We start from the raw sequence: 23,285 nt of genomic DNA, 5'->3' as shown, positions 1-23,285 counted from the left end.
TGTCTGGTTTGCATAGGGGCCAGGGGATTGGTTTGACCAGATGTGTCATTTACCTAGCCCGCAAAAAGCCTGGCCCTCCCACCTTAGCCCTTTGTATGCAAATGCGGGTCGCCATGATGTTCTGAACCCATGGTGTTATCTGGAGGTGGCCATGACATTTGGTACACCTGGTGACAAGGAAAAGATGGCAGGAATCGCCATATTAAGTGAGCCCAGTTTTTATGGGCCTGCATTGGCATATCAAAGCTTGCTGGCCTGGCCCTTCAAGCCACCTTTTCTGTTAGGAAAGAGATGGTTCAGGGGTTGTTTCTTATTACAGGAAAAATTCCACTGAGAACCTTACTATCTGCCTAAAAAGTATTTCTTAACAACTCCTGTCTCAACTCCATGAGAATTCATAGCCCTGGGTCATTGATTGGTCCAAAAGGTCAAGGACCCAGTGCTTAGTATAAGCCCAGAGAAACCCTGAGCAGGAGAAATTATAAGGTCAACAAAATGTGAAGGGAGGGCACAGGGCTGAATGTGTGATCCTGAGAAGATCTAGGTCAGCCCCCAGCTCCCACCCACCCTCCCACAAAGAGAGATCATTTTGGGAGGTGGTAGCCGCTAGGCTGCCCTAGGCCTCAGGGAAAAGTGTGGTCTTTTGGTCAAATGTTTGTGAAACAGAATTAGAAAAATGCGGGTCGAGTGATGGAATTGGAAAAACTCTCAAGGAGAAAGGAGACTGGGGTCTAGAGGTCAAAGGTCACGCTGGTGGTGGAAGGGCAAAGGAAGCCCCTGTAAGCCCCTGTGGGCTGGGGCAGCGAATGGAGGAGAAGGAACGGCCCTCGAGGAGCTGGGTTCTGCTCCAGACCTGAGAACTGGAATGAATTGTCTTACGGGTTCTCAAGGCATGATCTGTGGACCGGCAGCATAAGCATCGCCTGGGAACTTCTTGTAAATGCAAATTCTCAGGTCCCATCCCAGATGGACAAAATCAGAACTCTGCAACTGAGGCCCAGCATTCTGTTTCTGGGTTTTTAAATTGTATTTTAATTTAATTTTTATTTATTTATTTTTTGAGACGGAGTTTCGCTTTTCTTGCCCAGGCTGGAGTGCAATGGCGTGATCTTAGCTCACTGCAACCTCTGCCTCCTGGGTTTAAGCGATTCTCCTGCCTCAGCCTCCCGAGTAGCTGGAATTACAGGCATGCGCCACCACACCTGGCTAATTTTGTATTTTTTGTAGAGATGGGGTTTCTCCATGTTGGTCAGACTGGTCTTGAACTCCCGACCTCAGGTGATCCGCCCGCCTCGGCCTCCCAAAGTGCTGGGATTACAGGCTTGAGCCACCGTGCCCGGCCTTAATTTTATTTTTTAGGAGACAAGGTATCGCTGTGTTGCTCAGGCTGTACTCCAACTCCCAGGCTCAAGCAATCCTTCACCTCAGCCTCCAAAGTGACTGGGCCTACAGGCACACTCCACCACACCCAGCCCCTGTTTTAATTAGCCCCTCAGGGGATTCTGATGACTGCTACAGTTTGAGAACAACTTGTTTAACAAAATGCTGTGTTTCAGCTATTAAGACACCACAAAGCAATTCATTAAACCAACTGTTTACTGGACTGACTGAGCTGCTGTAACAAATTATTACAAACACAGTGACTTAAAACAACACAGACTTATTCTCTTTACAGCTTTGGAGGTCAGAAGTCCAAAATCAGAATGACTGGACTAAAATCCAGGTCTCGGCAAGGTTGGTTCCTTCTGGAGGCGCTCAGGGGAGACTCCACCCCCTTGGCATTTCCAGCTTCTAGAACCCATCTTTATTCCTTGGCTCAGGGCCCCTGAGTGCAAAGGGCAGCCACTTCAAATCTCTTGCCATTACACTGCCTTCTCCTCTAATGCTCATTCTACGGTCAGCCTCCTATAAAGGCCCTCGTGATTACAATGAACCCTCTCGGAACAATCTCTGTATCTCCAGACCCTTAACTTAATCAAATCAGCAAAATCCCTTTTGCCATGAAAGTTAACCTATTCACAGGTTCTGGGGATTAGGAATATGGACATTTTTGGGGAGGCCATTATTTCCTATAGGGAGGAAGATGAGAAATATGCACTTTCATTTGCTTGTATTCACATAAATAAACAGTTTTCATGCACAAGACACTAATAAATCCGAATACCTGTGAAGGATGCGGGGCATGAGGGGAAGGAATGGGAGCCAGCACTTTCTTCTTAAAGTTGACTTTGTATATTATTTTGAGCTTTGAGCCAGGCAAATATATTACCTTTTACACAATGTTAACCATCAAAAAATAAAGAGAATGAGACCCCTTTTAGTAATTTCTGACTGTTGAACCACTGAGTTTGAATATGACATGTCAGAGATCAAACCACTGGGACCTTTGGAGTCCTAGAGGTTACAAGTATTGAAAGGAAAAGCATTTTAGTGGTGATGTAGGTAGTAGGGGAAGAAACACAATCTTGCTTGGGCATGAACAAAACAGGATAGGCACTAAGTCAAAGATGAGGGACTGGGCTTGACCTTCAAGGCAAGTTAATGTTTTGGAGTTTATTCATATGTTTTTGAGTTAAAAAGTTCTTCAGATCTTTCAAGTGCCCAACAAAGGAAGAGGGGTTGAGATCCCCATTCCTTTCCCCTTAATTAAAAAATAATAATATATTGTGTCCACTAAATGAAACTGCCTTTGCAAAAATTATAGTAGTAAGGGAAGTTTAACATAACTGACTCCATCTTGCTTCTAACAGTCTAAAGTGCTTTTGCTCATTCTTGTGTGGAAATCGTTAACAGTTCTTTCCCTCCTTGAACTTGATCTCTTCCTTGTTCAAAAATTGAAACCATACAAGGTCACAAGGTTAGAATTATGGTAGGGGCCTGAACTTTGCTAAAGAATAGGCATAGGTGAACAATAACCATCCATTGTTTGCTTAACTTGTTTTTCTGTAAGTTGCTTACTGCCCCAGGGTTATGCAACTGAAGGCTGCAAAATTCGTAATTTCCCCATCTACTCCTATGGATAATACCACTATTTTGAAACCTAAAGAACTGGTTTTTCAGGTATTTTTCAGATTTAGCATTTTGGCAGACCAAGAGATACCACCTGGTCCTGAGACCCCCTTTTCAATGCATTGGTTTTTTGGGAGGCAGCAGGCAGGAAGAACTTGTCGGGCTGTGGCATAAATTGCATGCTATTTTCTTAAATAATTATAAATAAGACAGCTCTTTGCTCTGAACATGTGAGAGAATGCCAGACACTTTTATGCTAATGCTGATCATTAGTTTACTGTTGAACATTAAGCTTTAACAGTAGAGGACAACTGAGATTTTGAGACACAGCCTGCCTCATGACATGGAAAATTAAGTGCATGCAGTTAAAGGAACATCTGCCTACAGTCAAACACTGTGTATAGCACCAAGAGAATTCCCAACTTCGTTATGCCCAACAAAAACTCTTCTGTCTCCCCATCTCATCTTACTGCCCAAACTCCAGTGAAGACTCCCAGGCAAAGATGTCTCCAAGGACTATTTTGTTCATGTTCTGCATCTCCTCAGTGGTCCATCACTTATCACTTTTCCATTCTACATGTTCATCAACTCCCCACACACTTAGCCTCCCTGATCACCCTGGTCCCACATGCTGGCTGATACTGGCTACTCCTGACATTGAGCAAACAGTTTTAAGTGTTAGCATGCTTTTCATTTTCATTTGCAAGTTTGCAATTATTGTTCCAGCTGAAGCAATCTGGCCTTTTCAGTCCCATGTATTACACAGGTTATGCCAGGCCCTATGCTAGATGGAGGGTTGGGAAGCAGGTCACGAAGAAAAATCAAGACATGGTCCCTGTCCCTCAAGTAATAGCCCAGTAGAGACCACCAATACCCAAATACCTAGAAATGCCATAAGCACCATAATAAAGGTATGAATAAAGTGCTAAGGAAAGACACATACAAAAGCAACAAATTCTTCTTGGGAAAGTCACAGAAAACAAAAGAGAAATGATATTTAAGATGGCCTTTTCAGGATATGCAGGAGTTTGCAAAGTAGACAGGGAATGACAACCCACCCCAAGCCATAGGAAGAGTTTAAAGTCTGCCAGTACACAATCTTAATGGACAATGCAGTGTGTCAAGATGGCAGTACCTTTTCTGCCTGGGGGAGGAGTGCTCAGGCAGAAAAGACAGGGCTAAGTTATAAAAGGCCTCATGGCAAAGAGGACTGTGGAGGTAACTAAAGGCAATAGGGCTCTTCTATGAAGATGTGTGTCCAGATCAGATCTGTGTTAGGAACATAATTCCAAAGGAACTGTGGAGCCCTTCATGAGTTTAGTAGGCTTTACTGAAAATTTGGGAAGCTTCTGGGGCGGGGCTGCATCATTCCATGCACCATCCATTCTCATGGTATGGCTGCCTTGTCTCTTTCCCCTCCCTACCTGGGCTCCTCAGCCCCGGGAAGTTCCAAATTCTTTTCCATCTGTTATGCAGAGCAGCTTCTCCACTTCCTAAGCCTTGGTCCCAGGCAACACTCAAGTCTACAAGGGGCTCACTTCTATGTTTAATTATCAAAGCATTTTTCTAAATAAAGGCAGTTATTTTGCTGAGATAAATTCTGGTCTTGACTTTTAAAGATAACATAAATTTCTTTATCTCACCACACATATGAGTCAGCTATAGTATCAGCAACATTCTAGATATTTTACACATAATGAAAATTATCTATGAAGCATAATTATGCTTGAGAAGTACAAGGCAGCATTCTCCAAATCATTTCAGTATTTCAACATCCAAGGTAAAATAATTACAGGACAGTTCGTTAAACTTGTTTTAAAAAAGGTTTATTTGTTACAAAAAGTTAAATACTAAAGCTAAAAACATATAAATTCAGGTCAGGCTATATTAAAATACACACATACCCTTCTTTGCAAAATTATTAAAGGTTGAATTAAACAGATGCTTTAAATAAAATAAAGTACTCTTTGAGGACATTTTTGTCAGATTAACTATAACAGTATAGTGTAGTTTTTAAAATTGCAGTTGAAAAGTTTAGCTGTCTTGGAAGTCAAATTTATCCAATTGTTCAGACTTCTGTTACTACTCAATATGAAGCCACCATGCTGGCTTGGACAGAATTAATTTCATTCGTGTTATGGAGAGTTCTATATTACAAATCTAGTCTCCTATAATATGAACAGTGAGCAGTCAGAAATATACAAAGGGTTAAATAGGGTAAAGACTTTGGCCAAGAAAGGAAAGGCCTTAGTTCTATCATAGAGTATCTTCTCTAATTAAAATGACTGGGAAATATATGGAAGTAGAAACCGGCACAAAGCACTACCCATCTAGAAATAATCTTTCAGTTAAAAAACAACTCTCAAAACCAGCACTCATTTCTCTCAGATAGGTTATAAGTATTTTACAATTTCTTGTTATCTGAGTTAAAGGTACTGACGAGTCAATATGCAAATAGGTTTAAACACTAATTTGATTTCTCTTCTGACTAGCTCTGGAGAGCTGTGACATCTGGGTGTTGGTGTCACTCACACAGGTAGGTGGTAGAGAACTTTCATAACAAAACTACACACTCCACACCAACTGGGCACCAGCTTCCAAACCCAACTCCACTTCAGGTCAAACAACCTTAAGGAACTACCTATAGTCTAGTTAAACGCTAAATAGTATTTTCAAGAAAATACCTTTTTTTGCTTTGCAACTTATATTTTTCAATTTCCTAGATTAAAAGTTACTGATTTTGAACTTTAAATGCTGTAATTCATATAGGGGTGCGAATATGCTCATGAAAAACAAAAGGCTATCATTGCATTTTAAAAGTCTTAAATGTGAATGAATTTCTAGAAATCTACCACAGTGTCTATTTTTTACAATGCTAATCCTTGTCAAATGGGATTTGCAAGTGGTTGATTAATTCAAGTGATTAAAATACAAAAGACATAAAATCGATTCCAGTAATCTTCACTGATACAGCCTAATTAAAATCAGCCCAATTAAAATATTTCCTGGAATATATCTATAGGGAATTTTTAATGTTTCACTTTGGTTTTCTTTTTTTTTTTTTGAGATGGAGTTTCATTCTTGTCACCCAGGCTGGAGCGCAGTGGTGCGATCTCGGCTCACTGCAACTTCCACCTCCCAGGTTCAAGCAATTTTCCTGCCTCAGCTTCCTGAGTAGCTGGGATTACAGGTGTGCACCACCACACCTGGCTAATTTTGTATTCTTAGTAGAGACGGGTTTTCACTGTTTTGGCCAGGCTGGTTTTGAACTCCTGACCACAAGTTATCCACTTGCCTCAGCCTCCCAAAATGCTGGGATTATAGGCCTGAGCCACCATGCCTGGCCTAATGTTTTACTTTGGCAGTGTTGGTATACATACAAGGGCTAACGGTATGGGGTCCCAATATTATACCATAAAACCATTTAATCAAATTTTTGAAAAGTTGGAAAAACTGTGTATTCTGAAGTCACTGGAAATTAAAAGAAAAATATATTCCAGTACTGACTTACAGATGAAAATGATGCTGACAATAGACAGTAATCTGTTTTTCCATCTCTAGGTTTGTGAGTTTCTGATATAATTATTTCTCTATACATGTGATATGAAAGAAAGAAACTATCATTCTGTCCTCTATCCCAGTCCATTCTCCCTCTATGTAACAAGTCTTTGACTTACATCCTTTCTTTGAACTTACTGTGTAATCTTAGAGGACAAGATTCATGCTACTCTTTATCAAATAATCTTGCAGTCCTTGAAAAGAATTCAAAGAATTTAAGCCACTGACATCCCAATCTTGGTAAATAACACTAAAAAAAATTCTTGAGCCTACTTCGGTAGCAAATTCTCTACAGAGCATCTTTCTCTGTGAACATCTTTATACATGTGTATTAAATTTAAGCTGGTTAGTCACTCTTACCAACCTCCTGGTCTTATCAGAATGATCAAGAAAGTATTTGTTCATCTATGATAGAGCAAGAACTGTGACTGTTTTAAAGCTAAGACAACACAACACATTTCTCCCTTGCCAGCCGAGGTGGCAGTGGAGGCCCTGGGTGGTTCAGACCTCCCCAAAGGCGGGAATCTTCACTATGTTCTCTTCCCTCCGGTGAGCCTCCTTCTCTTCCCTTTATATCAGTGCCTCTTTTCTGCTTTCAGAGAGAAAGCTGTTTGAGCAAGAAAACATAGGATATTTCCTGCCACGAAATAGACACAATTTTGAGGGCTCAGCACAAAATGAAATCACGGGGCCCTTCTTCAAACATTATTAAGAATTTCCGCTATAGCAGAGCCTTGAACCAAGTGCGGGGTCCTTCTAAGTGTGGGCCCTGTGCTGCTACACAAGTTACACGCTAAGAAAGCCAACCCTGCCTAGGTTCCCTGCCTACTCAGATTGCCAAAAGGAGATAAAGTGGCTCAATTGGGTTGTCCAGATGAAAAGCAGGTTTTTTTTTATGATGATTCAAACACTGTTACCAATTGGGAACTAAGTGGCATTTCACTTTCCAAATGGCTGGCAAATTTCTATTCCTAAAATCTCACGTTGGACTGATTGGTTTTCCCCTAGATTTCTCATTATACAAATGGTTATGCTGGGTCTTTAAATGCCCCTTATTTTAATAGAGCAATTAATCAGACATGATGAAATTTCTGTATTAATCCTATATAATTTTTTTTTAAATCTAAGCATTTCTTAACTGAGAGGGGTCTAAATATCACTAAAGCAACAGGACATCTTTAAGGGAAAACATAGCTGCAAAACAGCTTTGCATTCTAGAGTGAAAGCCTTAGTTTTAGCCTATGGTATATTTTGTTCCCTTTTAAGACCACAATGGTAGTTTTTTTCCAAAGAGAACTAATAAACATATTAAGCTATATGGTAATTTTTCTAACACCCACATTGGTTTCGTTCAGAAGAATTTTACTGGAACCTGGAGGTATCCCATTCTTCATAATAATAAAAAAGAAAAGTAGTATATAAAAGCTCCAGGTTACATTACTAAGCAACGACATTTCCGGGAGTGAATATACTTCCTGTATTCCGCAAGCTGCTTCAAGTACATATTCGACGGCCATCTGTGCTTTTCAACAAAACTGCGTTCTTCCACTGAAGTTTTAAGAAAAAGAATGTTAACTGAATATGTTTTATTGTGGATCAATTAAGATATCAGCTATTGATTTCCTCTTTAATAGATGAGATCCAAGCTCTGTGATACATCTCTTACCATTCCCACAAGTTTTCCCAAACAATTTACTACCATTTTGGTTAAATTAGTATCAGGATTTAAGTTATTATGTGACTTACAATTATATGTATCTCATCCACTACTTCGAGTAGTATTTGATTATTTTCCTTTTCTTTCTTTTTTTTTTTTTTTTGAGATGGAGTTTTGCTCTGTCGCCCAGGCTGGAGTGCAGTGGCGCGATCTCAGCTCACTGCAACCTCTGCCTCCCCAGTTCAAGCAATTCTCCTGCCTCAGCCTCCCGAGTAGCTGGGACTACAGGCGTGTGCCACCACGCCCAGCTAATCTTTTGTATTTTTAGTAGACACGGGGTTTCACCTTGTTGGCCAGGATGGTCTCGATCTCCTGACCTCGTGATCTGCCCGCCTTGGACTCCCACAGTGCTGGGATTACAGGCGTGAGCCACCACACCTGGTTTCCTTTTCTTTTCCAATAAAGCTTCTGTTTTTCCTGGATATAACGGACTTATTTTTTTTTCCCCACTTACAATACTTAGTTTTCTTTCCTTTTTTTTTTTTTTCTGAGATGGAGTCTTGCTCTGTCGCCCAGGCTGGAGCGCAGTGGCGCAATCTGGACTCACTGCAAGCTCCGCCTCCCAGGTTCACGCCATTCTCCTGCCTCAGCCTCCCGAGTAGCTGGGACAACAAGCACCCGCCACCACGCCCGGCTAATTTTTTTGTGTGTAATACTTAGTTTTCTTTGTAGCTTAACTTAGTCTTCCAAAGTCCTTCAAATCCTCTCAGTTGTGCTTCCCACCCAGCCAGTCATCAGATAAGTTGTTCTTTCCTATTGCTGCTGCCCTGCCTGCTTTCTGGACCTGCTTCCTGCCTTGGGGTTGGATCTCTCCATTCCTGAACTCCAGGTCCTTTGCTTTGTTCATTCTCTAGTTTTGGTGAAGCACAACTGTCAGAGGCATTTGAAGTACAGCAACTGCATCTTGAATAGGGGCTGGGGACAATGAGGCTGAAACCTACTGGGCTGCATTCCCAGACAGTTAGGCATTCTAGGTTACAGAATGAGATAGGAGGTCGACACAAGATACAGATCATAAAGACCTTGCTGGAGGCCAGGTGCGATGGCTCATGTCTGTAATCCCACCACTTTGGGAGGCCGAGGCAGGCGGATTATTTGAGGTCAGGAGTTTGAGACCAGCCTGGCCAACATGGCAAAACCCCGTCTCTACCAGAAAAAAAAAAAAAAAAAAAGGAAAGAAAAAGAAAATTAGCTGGGTGTGGCAGCGCATGCCTATAATCCCAGCTACTGAGGAGGATGAGGTAGGAGAATCACTTGATTCTCCATCTACTGTTTAACCTCATCTATTATAAGTCAGACTAATAGGGTCTTGATTCAGGCTGCATGACCATACAAACTAGCTGCTCAGCTCTAAGTTTCAATAGGAAGCAAAGGTGACATGAGGCTACTCCCTCAGTAAATATTAAAAACCAGAGAAAAGTTATTAGAGATGAGCTCTAGCAGCCAGCAAAACAAAACAAACAAAACCGTATAACACATAACACATAATATCGAGCTAAACTGTGACAATAATGAATCCATAAATGCCAAGGGTAACACATTCCTGTGCACTGCTGTTTGTGTTCATGAGTCCAGTATATAAAAACCTAATACTTAATGACCTATTTCACTGGGTTCTGATGTATCTGTGCCTGTACTGACATGACATCTTTTCCAGTCTCACTTTTTGATTTCTAAACACCTCTAAAAATGAAAAATTCTCAGTCAACAGAAAACAAGTTGTAGAATTCCAATAATAATTTGAGAACTTTTGAAACTGAAGATGGGCAGTTCTATAAGGAAGCTGTAGAGTGACTGTGACGAGAACATTTCCCAACTTCAAGTGACCGTGTGCAGTGGACAAGGTGTAAAGCACTGGACAGAAGTGACTGCGACCCTCTGGAGAGGGCATGCTCCTTTAGGTGGGCCGCCAGCACCAAGCCACATGTTGCCACTAGGATGATGGGCCTGGGGTAGCCAGATCTTTCAATTTTTCAAAAGAAGCCAAAATATGGTTATTTTTAAATACCAGTACTATATATTTTTAACTGTGGGGTCCCAATAAAACACGTTGACAGGCTACACCTAAACCATAGATGGCCGGTTAGTCACTATGGATTTAGACAATTAAATTCTCCCTTATCCAAAAGGCGACTTTTTCCTCTGCCCAAGAGGATGACACCTCATAGCAGGACCCTTGACAGGAAGAGGCACTGCAGAATAAGAGTTCTCATTATTCCCTTTTAATTCCCATCAAAGGAACAGAAGGCAACATCGACACATCGTCTCCTCCCTAGCCTGCCACCTCACATCACACTGGAAGTCCTGCTTTGCACCATGCCAGGTGTCATAACGTACTTTATAGGCAATTGGACAATACCATATAATGAAAATTCATAACTAAAAGGATTTATAGAGCATCTTTCTCCCAAGGTTGTAACAGTACTCCATATATACCATATATCTATACAAGATAGTAAGTAGAAAATAATCTTATCCTTCTTTTACAAATAAGAGTGACCTAAGGTAGCATAATGAAAGTGGCTCCAGGACCAAAGTGCAATTCATTTAACTTTTAGCTAGCTTCTTAAATGACTATAGAAGCAGCTACTTAAAGAATAACTATAGAAGAATGTTCCTTCTGACAGCAAGCATACGCAAGCCTTATCTTTATGAACTGACTTTGCTTTTTCCTTGCACAAAGTACACAGCTAATAAATACCAGTTGTTTTGTTTTGATGTGATTACGCTTCTCTACTGTACTAATAGCTGACTTGTGTAAGGAGGCTCCCAATAGACATATAATGTTTGTTCACTGGCTGAATACATCTCCCAAAAACTGATTGTGTGTTCCTGGGTTTCCTTTAACTGTACAACAAGCAGCTGAATAAAAACAAGAGATTTTTACTCTTTTTTCTTTTAGAGACAGGGGTCTTGTTACGTTGCTCAGGCTGGACTCAAACTCCTGGGTTCAAGTGATCCTTCAGCCTCAGCCTCCCAAGTTGGCTGGGATTGCACCGAGGTGGAATCACCATCTCGACCATATGATTTTTATGTCTTTTACCAGGAGAGTCTTTTTTACGAAGTAAAATTTTAGGTAGAACTCAGGATATGAAACAGATAAAGTGGAACTACTATGACTGAAGGAGGGAGGGAAGAGTCCAAGAACTGTAAATTCTAGCATTCTCTTTCCCTTTCCCTTACTCCCTCTCTCTCTCCTTCTCCTCACCTACTCCCTACTTTCTGTCCCCCACCCTAGAAGACACTTTGGTTATCTCCACGGAGATTTATTTGTCCAGAGTGTGAAACTCCTTGATCAGGTAATTTTTCACTTGCTTTTCTTTTTAGCTCAAATTTTCCTTGAGTCTATGCTAGATAATAACATGAGCAAACCACTGCATCTAAACTGTCTATTCTGACAACTATTATATTTTCATTTTTTTCTTTTTATGCAGTACTCAGTAGTTCACATTTTGGTTTTAATTTTTATAATTTACCTTAGAAAGCATATTACATATACTCTCAGTAAGTTTCACAACATTTTTTATACATGAAAAACTGTTATTCCAAAGTAATATAATGGACTCCCATATAGATATACTCAGTAAATACAGACATCCAGTACAATAAAGCTATATATCATATAGTTAACAAGAGTTAAATTCCTTTATAAAAATTCTTTAAATCTGTACTGTTTAAACTTTGCTACTGACTTAGGTAGTTAGAACTAAGATATTTTTCACAACCAAATGCCACCTGAGGACACATTTTGTCACCTTATCTATTTCAGGGAAAGAAAATGCGTTTAAAAATGGATGGGAGCTATAAAATAATCATTAGAAAACTTCTTGTGTAACACAGGTTAAGCCACTTATGTAACACAGGTGACTATAAATTGTTTTCTCAGTTACCACACTGCATAATTTACAAGAAATTTATTACATGTACTATTCTTATTTTGCTAAAAGTACTACTTCTACAACTTATGTCTCAAATCTAAGAACAAAGAACATAAAGTTTTCTTTTCAAAACAGAAATTAGCAACCTACCTGAAAGATCCTGAAATTCAGGCTTTTGACTGAAGATGAGGTAGTTAGTAGCAATGAAATGAAGTAGCCAGGTTGAAAGGCAATCGGAGTGGTGAAACTGCAAGAAAAATGAAAAGTGAAATAATATTGCACATCATGGCCACCAGTATGATAAGATCAAGAGAATGGCCTCGGAGCAATCACGGAGAGCCCATATTCATGTTTAATGTGCCTTTACCTGATGCAGCTTTCAGTCTACTGTGACAGCAGACAGGATGAGGGAGCACTATTAGCAAATAATGTTAAAAGTACATTCTCGGAAGAAACCAAGCCAACAGCGAGTAACAATCTATGGCTGTCGGAGTGGCCAAACGTCTTTAAGCAATGCATGGCTGCATCTATTTGAGGTTCTTGAAGATTTAATTTAAGCTTTTAATCTAAAGCCACGGACTTCACTAACTGCACCTGTATCTGTGTAGCAGATGATGGTGAGCAATGTTAAAACAAGTTCACCTGAGGAGCAAGCCAAACAATGTTTTGAGGAGGAAACACCATCGGCCGAAGGCATGGGTTTTAATGTGTAAATGTTTCTAAGAGAAAGCTGTGTCTAAATATTTGCTTTTAATGAGATGTACAGTAAACTGAGCAGGATTTCCAGCTCCATTCTCCTCATTCTGAGTTCCAACAGCTGCTAATGGAGGGAAAACTCCAAGCAAGCAGGCCACTGACATCATCACCTTGGTGCCCATCCAGTGACACTCACTGATCCATCCAACCACCAATGCAGATGACAGTAACTTGCTGGCAGGCAACTTTGGTACATAAGCATAGAACTCTTTTTTTCATTATTATTGTGGTACAATATGTATAACATAAAATTTACCATTTTAACAATCCTTAAGTGTACAGTTAAGTGTCATTAATAAGTACAAACACATGGTGGGGCAACCCAACACCACTATCCATTTCCAGACCTTTTCTATCACCCCAAACTGAAACTCTGTACCATTAAACAATCTGTTTTCTCCCTATCCCTACCAGGTCCTAGCACCCACTGTTTTACTTTCTGTCTCCATGAATTTCACTATTCTAGTTACCTCATATAAGTGAAATTCTAAAATATTTGTCCTTTTATGTTTGGCTCATCTAGGGTAATATTTTCCAAGTTTCATCCATGTTGTAGCAGATGTCAAAATTTCATTCCTTCTTAAGGCTGAATAATATCCATTGTACATATATACCACATTGTGTTTATCTCTTCACCTGTCACTGGACATTTGGGTTGTTTCCACCTTTTGGCTAAGTATAGCTCTTCTAAGGAGATGCAAAAATATTAAATAAGCAACAAGTAATGCTAAATTGAAGAAAGATTAGTAATCTCAAACCTTAATAAAAAAAACTCAAGGATTTGCTTTTTTTTTTTTTTTAAAGCTGTATAGTGTGAGAGTATTTAAACACAAATTCACAGGTCCCTCATATTCATTATATAAAATCAGAATTTTTGAACTGGAAATAACTTTATAGTTTATCTAATCCCACATAACATTTTAACAGTTTTTTCTCTCCTTATCTTTTAGCAGATGAATGTGTGCAATCTCAAGGGAACAGAGTAAGAACCTTCAGCTTTTTAAAGAAGCCACCACTACTATTAGATGATTAACCCAGAGCAGATAACAAAACACCAGGAGGTTAGGACATTGCCTTAAGGGCTGTGATTGAGAAGGAAAAGGGAGGTCACAGAAATAAATAGTTGGCTACAAAGCATGCTTAAAAATGAAGAATTTTATTTTTGACCAAGATTTAAGATATTATTATTGTGGACTCTTTTGCAAAGAATAAGCTTTCTGCTTCCAGGAATGAAAGAACTTGAGGAATGAGGAATTGGTAGCACATGTGGGGGTTTGAGAAGTAGATTTCAACACAGCAGTTCTAGCTAATGTACAGACCTGGCCCAGATTCATAATCTAGGGACTCTGTAACAGGAATGGAATATGTCTCACTGTAAAAACTAGGTTTTAGAAGGATATGTGTTGACATAAGAAAATGGATTCAAACTGAAATAAGCAACAGAATTTTTAAAAAGGCATTAAAAAGCCATAAACCAAATGCAATAGAACTTAAGAGCTACAAGAAGAACGTGGAGAAAATACCCATAAACTCACAAGGAAGTACCTGGAAACTCTCAGAAACACAACTTGTGCCTCAGATAGCCAAATATTAACATATAGATTATAAATAAGAAGATGCATTAACATTTTTAATACGAGAATAAATACAACTTCACAGGAATCACCAAAGTTTGAACAGATAGGGTTTAAACAGGAGTAGAGATAAGGAATCCCCACCTCAACTCTTGTATTTTAAGAGTCCTCCTTGATGGAAACCTGAAGGTAAATCATGGTAGAGAACTGAGAGAGGTTAGGGGAAAATGGACAGAGAAGTGAGAGAATACCCACACTGCTCATCTATCTAAGAAAGTATGAATGATGTTTCCTGACATACAGTACAAAACTGTCAGAGTGTTCAGAAATTTTGATTATTTGGAGAGCTATTGGGAGTCTAATTCTGCTAAAAGACAATTTCACTCCTAAAAGTCAGAGAAATGGCAAGGGAAAAGTTAACCAAATTCTGACCAACAGGGTGAACTGACTGGTGAAGTGAAACCTCAAACTAGGAACTTCAAAGAAAACTTGGGAAGAAAACTTCTGTTATCTGGAATTCACAATTGCCAAATTAGGAACCCCCAGGAAAAGAATACAGGAAAACTGGTAAATTTAGGGTTAATCTTAGAAAATAAAAAGTCTTCAGAAACAAAATTCAAAATGAGCTGGTATCTTAGATTGTTTTAAATTCAAGGGGAAAAGATAAGGATAATCACAGAGTCAGAAACCAGAGAATCAGGGAAAACAAGTCAAGAATTTCTGACAGTGCAATCAAAAATGATTCTGATGAGGAACCAAGTGTAGGTGGGCAGTGAGGGGAGGCATCTAAAGAAATCAATGGGACCACACGGGAAGTTCTCTTATACATAAACGATTTAAGAGGATACTAAAAGATAAGGAAAAAGAAACTTGTGTCCAATTTTTAAAAAAGTATGAACAACTTGTTAGAATAGTATGAAAATGATACATCAAAAATGAACTGAGATTGTGAAACTACTAGAAAGAATTTTAAAAACTGTAAACTAAATTTGGAGGGGAGCTATTTATTTATCATGAGATGAATGTAAACATATTACAAAAAGAGATGAGTGTTACTCAATTTTTTTTTTTTTTGAGATGGAGTCTCACTCTGTCACCCAGGCTGGAGTGCAGTGGCACGATCTCGGCCACTGCAAGCTCCGCCTCCCGGGTTCACGCCATTCTCCTGCCTCAGCCTCCTGAGTAGCTGGGACTACAGGCGCCTGCCACTACGCCCGGCTAATTTTTTTTTTTTGTAGTTTTAGTAGAGACTGGGTATCACCGTGTTAGCCAGGATGGTCTTGATCTCCTGACCTTGTGATCCGCCGGCCTCGGCCTCCCAAAGTGCTGGGATTACAGGTGTGAGTCACCGCACCCGGCCCTACTCAATTTTTAAATTTATTTTTAGCCCTAATTAAATACAGGTGATCATAAGACTTGATTATGAGAGAAATGAAGTCCAAAATAGTTAAGGAGATAGTAGGAGAAGACCTAGATGCTTTAAATAAATTCCCTTCTATAAACAGAAGTGTTGATGAATGAAATCCTCTCAGCTTGGAGGCAAGCATTCAGCTGTCACAGATCTGGAATTTGCCCCATCATGTGGCTCCATTTTAGCAATGTGGATGGAGATAAAAGTTGTCATGCTTTTGTAACCCTGGATGTCAAAGTTGATAGGTATAGATATGTTGGATGCCAGATAATATTTCAAGAAGTACTGACACTCTGTAGTGATTGAACAAATACACTCCTGTGAAAAAAACCTAGAGGGCTTGGCTTACCACAAGTTGAGTACACAAAAGTGTGCCATAACTACCACAAGTTCTGAAACTGTCTCAGGCAGTGGATGGAATGGCAGAATGGCCAACGGTAGGATGGCCCATCTGAATAAGCTTCCTGCTTCCAGGAATGAAAGAAAGTGGGAATAAGGATTTGGCAGGTTTTTGACTGTGAGCACATCTGGGGGTTTGGGAAGTAGATTTCAACACAGTAGTCCTAGTTTATTTACAGACCTGGCTCCGATTCATAATTTAGGGCCTCTGTAACTGCAGTTACTTAAAATTAACTTAATTATGTAACTCCCCCACCCCCCCGTTCTCTAAAATCAGTAATGATATAATTATTGAAAACAAAAGACTCTGAGCTTACAAGAGGGCCAGAAGAAGCATGTATATATACGGCAGTGATTGCTAATATGGTGAGACATGAAAACAAAAGGCATTCTGCAAGGATAAATGAGGCACACCAATATCTCCTATATACAACTGAAACTTCAAAATGTGTTCATTATATGGATGAAAAAATGAAGAAGTAAATTAGTTTAGCTTAACCATTGCTATCAGTATATATGGACCAATTCTGTCATTTCCCTCCCTTTTAGGAACCTGAAGATGTGATTGTTTGAGGAAATTCAACATAAATTCTATTTCCTACAATGCCTATGTGACACAGTATAGCACCTCATTCAAATGACTCTGCTAAGGGCCACTATTTAGTTAAAAAAATTCCGTATCTGGACATTTTGCCTCCTTATAAAGGGACTGCACACAAACCCTAATGCTTCAAAATTATCTAGCCAGATAAACTGTTGTGAAGGCACTTTAGCCTCATTAGCCAAACTTCCAAACTAAGACTAGTATTAACGTATGTTAAAAAAGGATAAATTTTAAAATAGTAGAATTTGAAAAATATTTTATAAAAAACTGGGCTATCAGATACACAGAGTCAATTACCTTGGCCTTTTTAAGCAGGTCAACTATATCAAGGTTCATGGATGCCAGTTCCCTGCTTGGCATGCTCTGCAGCTGGGTAATGATGAACAGCTCACAGATGTGCTGCAGTCTGGACACTTGGTACATCTCGGCACAGATCAGGAGACACATGGCCTGGAATATGCCAGCTGATGAGAAAAGGGACATGAGAGAAAGTGGATGATAAAATCATTTATTTAATGACCTAAACATCCCCCACCAACAAAAAACAACAATTAAAAAAACATGCTGACCGTATCATCAACCATAAAATAGAATGCTTAGGAAAAGCCTTGAGGGAGTCAGCATTCTGCACTTTTAGTCCATTTTATCTTTTTTTCTTTCCTTTCTTCTTCTTCTTTTTTTTTTTTTTTTTTTTTTTTTTTTGCAGAGACAGGTCTCACTATGTTGCCCAGGCTGGTCTTGAACTCCTGAGCTCAAATGATCCTTCTACCTTAGCCTCCCAAAGTGCTGGGATAACAGATGTGAGCCATCACACCCGGCCTATTATTCCATTTTAAAAAGAAGGCCGAGCACAGTGGCTTACGCCTGTAATCCCAGCACTTTGGGAGGCTGAGGTGGGCAGATCACAAGGTCAAGAGATCAAGACCATCCTGGCTGACATGGTGAAAACTTGTCTCTATTAAAAATACAAAAAAATTAGCCAGGTGTGGTGGCGGGCGCCTGTAGTCTCAACTACTAGGGAGGCTGAGGCAGGAGAATCACTAGAACCTGGGAGGCGAAGGTTGCAGTGAGCGGAGATCATGCCACTGCACTGCAGCTCTGGGCAATGGAGTGATACTCCATCTCAAAAAAAATAAAAATAAAAATAAAAATAAAATAAAATAAAAGTAAATAAATAAAAAAGTAAAAATAAATTAAAAGATCCATTTAAGCCTTCATACTCAGAAGTGAATCTATTTTTTTTAATTTTCTTCAGAAAAGGTGATTCTATAATTGCCCTTAAAAATTAATTCCAGGACTATCCGGTAAATCTTTCCGTTAGCTAAACTAGATCCTTGCCTTTTTTTTTTCTTGACTTTAGTCTTCAGGTTGGTTGGTTGGTTTGTTGTTTTGTTTTTATTGTGATAAAATAAATATAACATGAAATTTACCATTTTAACCTTTTTTTTTTTTTTTTTTTTTGAGATGGAGTCTCACTCTGTCATCCAGGCTGGAGTGCAGTGGTGCGATCTTGGCTCACTGCAAGCTCCGCCTCCCAGGTTCACGCCATTCTCCTGCCTCAGCCTTCTGAGTAGCTGGGACCACAGGCGTCCACCACCAAGCCCGGCTAATTTTTTTTGTATTTTTTGTAAAGACGGGGTTTCACCGTGTTAGCCAGGATGGTCTCGATCTCCTGACCTCGTGATCCACCTGCCTCGGCCTCCCAAAGTGCTGGGATTACAGCCATGAGCCACCATGCCTGGCCCATTTTAACCATTTTTAAGTATATGATTCATTGGCATGAAGTACATTCACACTGCTGTGCAGTCATCACCACCACCATCTCCAGAACATGTTTCTTCTTCCCAAACTGAAACTCTGTACCCAATAAACACTAACTTCCTGTTTCCCCCTTTCCCCAGCCCCTGGCAACCACCCAGTTTGGCTGGGGGTTTTTTCAATACTTCCCTAGAAATCTGGTTTTTCATGTAATTCTCGTTCTTATCCCTCCTTACATTCTTACATTCTTTTGCAGCTATGGAATCAAGAACACTGTGTATGGTGAATATTTAACATAATAACATTACCTGTCTTCTGTGATCTTCCCATAGATTCCAGTATCTGGCTTAACTTTTTGATTATTCATTTTGACTCATTTTTCCCTAACACACTTTTGCCAATTTTTAAAAATCCTATCATTATTACTGCTTTCCTCTGTAATATTTTCTAATTAGCAAGGTAAAACTTAATATTAGCAGCTTCAATTACTCGAGTGAGAGGATGACTGAAAATCAAATTTTCCTATTATTCCAAATCTGGTCAATTTGTAAATTTAATATACAAATTTGCCAACAATGAAATAATAAACAATAAGCTTTATTTCCAAAAAGAACAAATGCTTTCATTTTTATCAGGCAAAAATACTAAGTCTTTTTTTGAGATGGAGTCTCACTCTGTCACCCAGGCTGGAGTGTGGTGGCGCCATCTTGGCTCACTGCAACCTCTGCCTTCCAGCTTCAAGCGATTCTCCTGCCTCTCCCTCCCGCGTAGCTGGGATTACAGGCGCATGTCACCACGCCCAGCTAATTTTTGTATTTTTAGTAGAGACGGGGTTTCACCATGTTGGTCAGACTGTTTTTGAACTCCTGACTTCAGGTGATCTGCTCGCCTCAGCCTTCCAAAGTGCTTGGATTACAGGCATGAGCTACTGCACCTGGCCATAAGTCAGTCTTTAACACTGACAGAAACAACTGCGACTGGCTCCAAAATACTCTACAGCAAGCTGCAAGCCCAGAGTTAATTTAATCAAAACAAATAAATTTGCTTCTTTTTGAACTTCTAAAATCTTTCACTAGAGGGCTCATGACTTGTTTAAAACTTATTTCAATACCCAATGTAAGAAAACCTTTCCATTCCAAAAATTAAAGCAGTGAATCTGAAGAGAGGTCTGGCTTGAAATATGTGTTTGCTTTTTATGTTTATTAGGGTGCCTGACCAGGTTCTCTAATCAAGGTCTCAGGCTCCTGAACTGAGCTCCACGGGGCCGAATCTAGTTGTGCTTGTGGTGGGAGCCATCTGGTGGCCAAAGGCTGAAGACTACTCACAGAGGGGCTCCCTGCCAGCATCCCAAGCAAGGCTCCAGGCCTGTAGAAAAAATTTTGCTATTTCTTCAAGCACCTCCAGCTAGAAGAACCCTGCTGGATTTGTTCCAACCTAGAGCTGCCACAGATGTTTGGTTCCTGGTCAAAGACAGTCCTTGGTCAGTGAATTTGGAAATGAATCCTATAGTCCACTGGGCATTCTAAACATCTCAAGAAAAGTTTTCAGAGAAGTCAGTTTGAGGAGTTTCTGACTTTAGCAGAAGTCAGAAGGAGGCCTTTACAAATCCCACATCCTCTGGGCAGAAGGAAGACCAAAAAAGTCTCAGAATATTGAAAGTCCTTAAAAGTGCCCCAATCAGAAGTCACAGACATCAAAGCAGTTGTGCAACCCTCCTCTTCTTGTGGAAGAGACAGCGCTCCAAGTAACAATCTGCCCTGATCTCTAGAATTACAGTAGCCATGGGTACCACAAGACACCTCCATTTCCGGTTGCCTACAGTGATCCCCATGCTGTAGGTGCTGGCTGAGACATGTGAACTTGTGCCGGCGTCAGAGACCCATAAAAGGCACCCAATCACTGCACTTCCACTTGAACTGAATGAAAATTCATTGTTGTTCCAGCACCACCTCTAACTGCTAAGTACATTCCATGATGTCAACTAATAAATCTTAAATGAAAATAGATTTCACAGAATGCAATTTAACAAAATGGGTGGCAACAAAAGAAAGAATTCTGAGATACTATCAACATTTGTATTGCTAACCTGGGCAGCAGGAGTCTGTGTACAGGTATTCTAAAAATGACAAGAAAGTCTCTTTGGAAACACCATAAACAGGAATCAGGACACTCTTTGCTTCCATGTAATTGCCATTAAACATGGCTGCCATCACTTCACAACGGGCCACCAGGATGGCCCTGTGGGCTGGCACTGTCGTACCTGAAAGGTTCAAAAGGGAAACAAGAAACAAGTGAGATAAACCTGCAGGGTTATTCCAGCAATTTTCCCTCAATTAGACTACTACATTAGGGACAGCTAGGCTGATATGCAGGATCTGAATTTGGGAGTGGTAACTACCATTAATCCAGAAACTACTTAATTTTAAAGGGAGCAATAAAGAAAGTTCAGATGTTGACCTTGAAACCAACAATTTGCAAGTCAGACAACTATTTGTTACTTAGTTTGTATTTCCAGAAATAGAAACACTGAAATGAAATATTTTGCTTCATATTTTTATAATGAAACAATTGTATATATTTTTCATTATATATATATATAATGAAACAATTGGATCCTTTCCAATTGGCTTGAAATATTAATAATACTACCTGTGCCCATGTGCCTCCCAAGAAAACCCCATTACCCTTCTGGGCCTGACTCACAGAACCATCTTGGCCATGCTTCCCCTTATCTGAAACAGGAAACTGTAAGAAGTAAACCATAAGCAGTCCATACACCACAGTAGAATAGCAAGAGGATCTCTCGTGGAGCCAAGGAGAGCATTTCAGACTTGAGGAAAATCTGGAAGAGGATGACCTAAACCCCTGCAGTCTCCCCAGCACACTACTTCCCCAGGCAACCATTCTGTCTCACATGAACAATGCCTGCCGCTGGCAGAGCCAGCGCTATGTTGAATTTTGAGGGCTCTCTCAGCCCATACTGCTCACTGAACTCACTGAACTGAACTGACTCTCTAGGAAAAGCTTGCTAGGCTCTCTAGCTACTGCTGCACCACACAAAGGCAGCTCTGGATAGGGCCATGGGTGGCCAGGGCTCTCTACTTCCACCACCTTAGAAAACCACGAATACACACTGCCAGCCTTCAGTTCAGCCTGGATCACTTCAACAGATTATTACTGAGAATCAGCACGTGCCAATCATTGCACGTGGAACTGAAGATACAAAGAGGGGGAAGACAAAGCTACCTCTGCTTTGGAGCAGTTTTTACTTTCATAGAAGACACCACAGCCAGTGTGAGTGGCAAAGCTGTCACATTCCAGAAAGTAACTCTCCAACCAAACCAAACCACTCAGCCCTGCCCAAGAGTTTACCTACATATCTCTAAAATCTCATACTCATCAGGGATATATAGTCTTCTCTAAAGCATTTACAATTATTGGGTTCTTCATCCCTTTTAAATCCAAGCAAAACATCTCCTGACTCAGGAAAGAAGAGTTACATCTAAGCCCAGTGGCTTTTTCCAAAGCCAATAATCACTCAGGATCTATAAGCAACACCTGGGACTGCCAGCTCTGAGCCTACTGCTTAGCACTGCCATTTGCACAGCCACACCTACCTGAGGAGCAGGGAAGTAACTTGGGAAGCCCTCCCACCCAGTCAACACTCACCTCCTGGCAGGCACACTCCCCTCCTCTCCTCACTGTGACAGTGTCCCTCCACCGGGAAAGACCAGTTTCCATAATTAAAGCATGCTGGCTATATTTGTATACAGCAGTTAATAAAGAATACAAACAGGTCATGCCATTTGACTTGTAACTGTAAGGTTTTAAAATGTTAAAGATAAATAGGGCACTATTCTTTTAAAAATTAGAAGCAGGACTTAAATAAACTGGATGATCTATCACTTGGGTTAAGCACAGGGATTTAAGATCTACCAAAAAATACCAAGTAGATAGTTGATGGGGGTAGAATTTGATAAGTAACCTTGAAATTTTAACAGAAATTGTTGATAATGTGGTTATAACAGAGTTGCAAAACTCAGCAACAAAACACTCAGTACAGTTAGCTCTCCGAATCCATGGGTTCCACATCCACAGATTGAACCAACAGAGAGTAGGAAATATTCAGAAAAAAAAAACCCTGCAACTGTACTGAACATATACAAAGCTTTTAAAAAACTGTCATTATTCCCTAAACAATACAGTATAACAACTATTTATATAACATTTACATTGTATTAGGTATCGTAAGTAATCTAGAGATGATTTTAAGTATGCAGGAGGATATGCATAGGTTACATGCAAATACTAAGCCGTTTAATATCACGAACTTGAGCGTAGCGGATCTGGGTATCTGCAGGAGGTCCTTGGAACCAATCTCCTATGGACATTAAGGAACAACTGTACTTTTTTTTTGAGACAGAGTCTTGCTTTGTCATCCAGGCTGGAGTACAGTAGCACAATCTCACTCACCACAACCTCTGCCTCCCAGGTTCAAATGATTCTCATGCCTCAGCCTCCCAAGTAGCTGAGATTACAGGCATGCGCTACCATGCCTGGCTAACTTTTTTGGTATTTTTACTAGGGACAGGGCTTTGCTGTGTTGGCCAGGCTGGTCTTG

General features: G+C 40.1%; 1 protein-coding gene across 3 annotated transcripts in view; it reads right to left on the bottom strand.

Moving 5' to 3' along the window:
- The window catches only part of RHOBTB3 (Rho related BTB domain containing 3), an 86,828-nt gene that overhangs the window by 15,263 nt on the left and 48,280 nt on the right, over positions 1 to 23,285 (bottom strand). For 2 of the 3 annotated variants that reach the window (XM_030816999.1, XM_030817003.1), the window contains exons 9-11: positions 20,751 to 20,924; positions 17,204 to 17,370; positions 12,313 to 12,409 (exon numbers count right to left, since the gene is read on the bottom strand). In XM_030816999.1, coding sequence (XP_030672859.1) covers positions 12,313 to 12,409; positions 17,204 to 17,370; positions 20,751 to 20,924 — 438 coding nt within the window. Of the gene's footprint in view, positions 1 to 4,813; positions 8,116 to 12,312; positions 12,410 to 17,203; positions 17,371 to 20,750; positions 20,925 to 23,285 lie in introns of those variants that run through there. The other variant, XM_003261630.4, reaches the window with a different exon arrangement.

The sequence above is a fragment of the Nomascus leucogenys genome, chromosome 2 (assembly GCF_006542625.1).
Source record: "Nomascus leucogenys isolate Asia chromosome 2, Asia_NLE_v1, whole genome shotgun sequence".
In the NCBI taxonomy this organism is placed as follows: Eukaryota; Metazoa; Chordata; class Mammalia; order Primates; family Hylobatidae; genus Nomascus; species Nomascus leucogenys.
The sequence above is the reverse complement of the archived record's forward strand: the minus strand, read 5'-3'. Positions and strand labels throughout refer to the sequence as shown.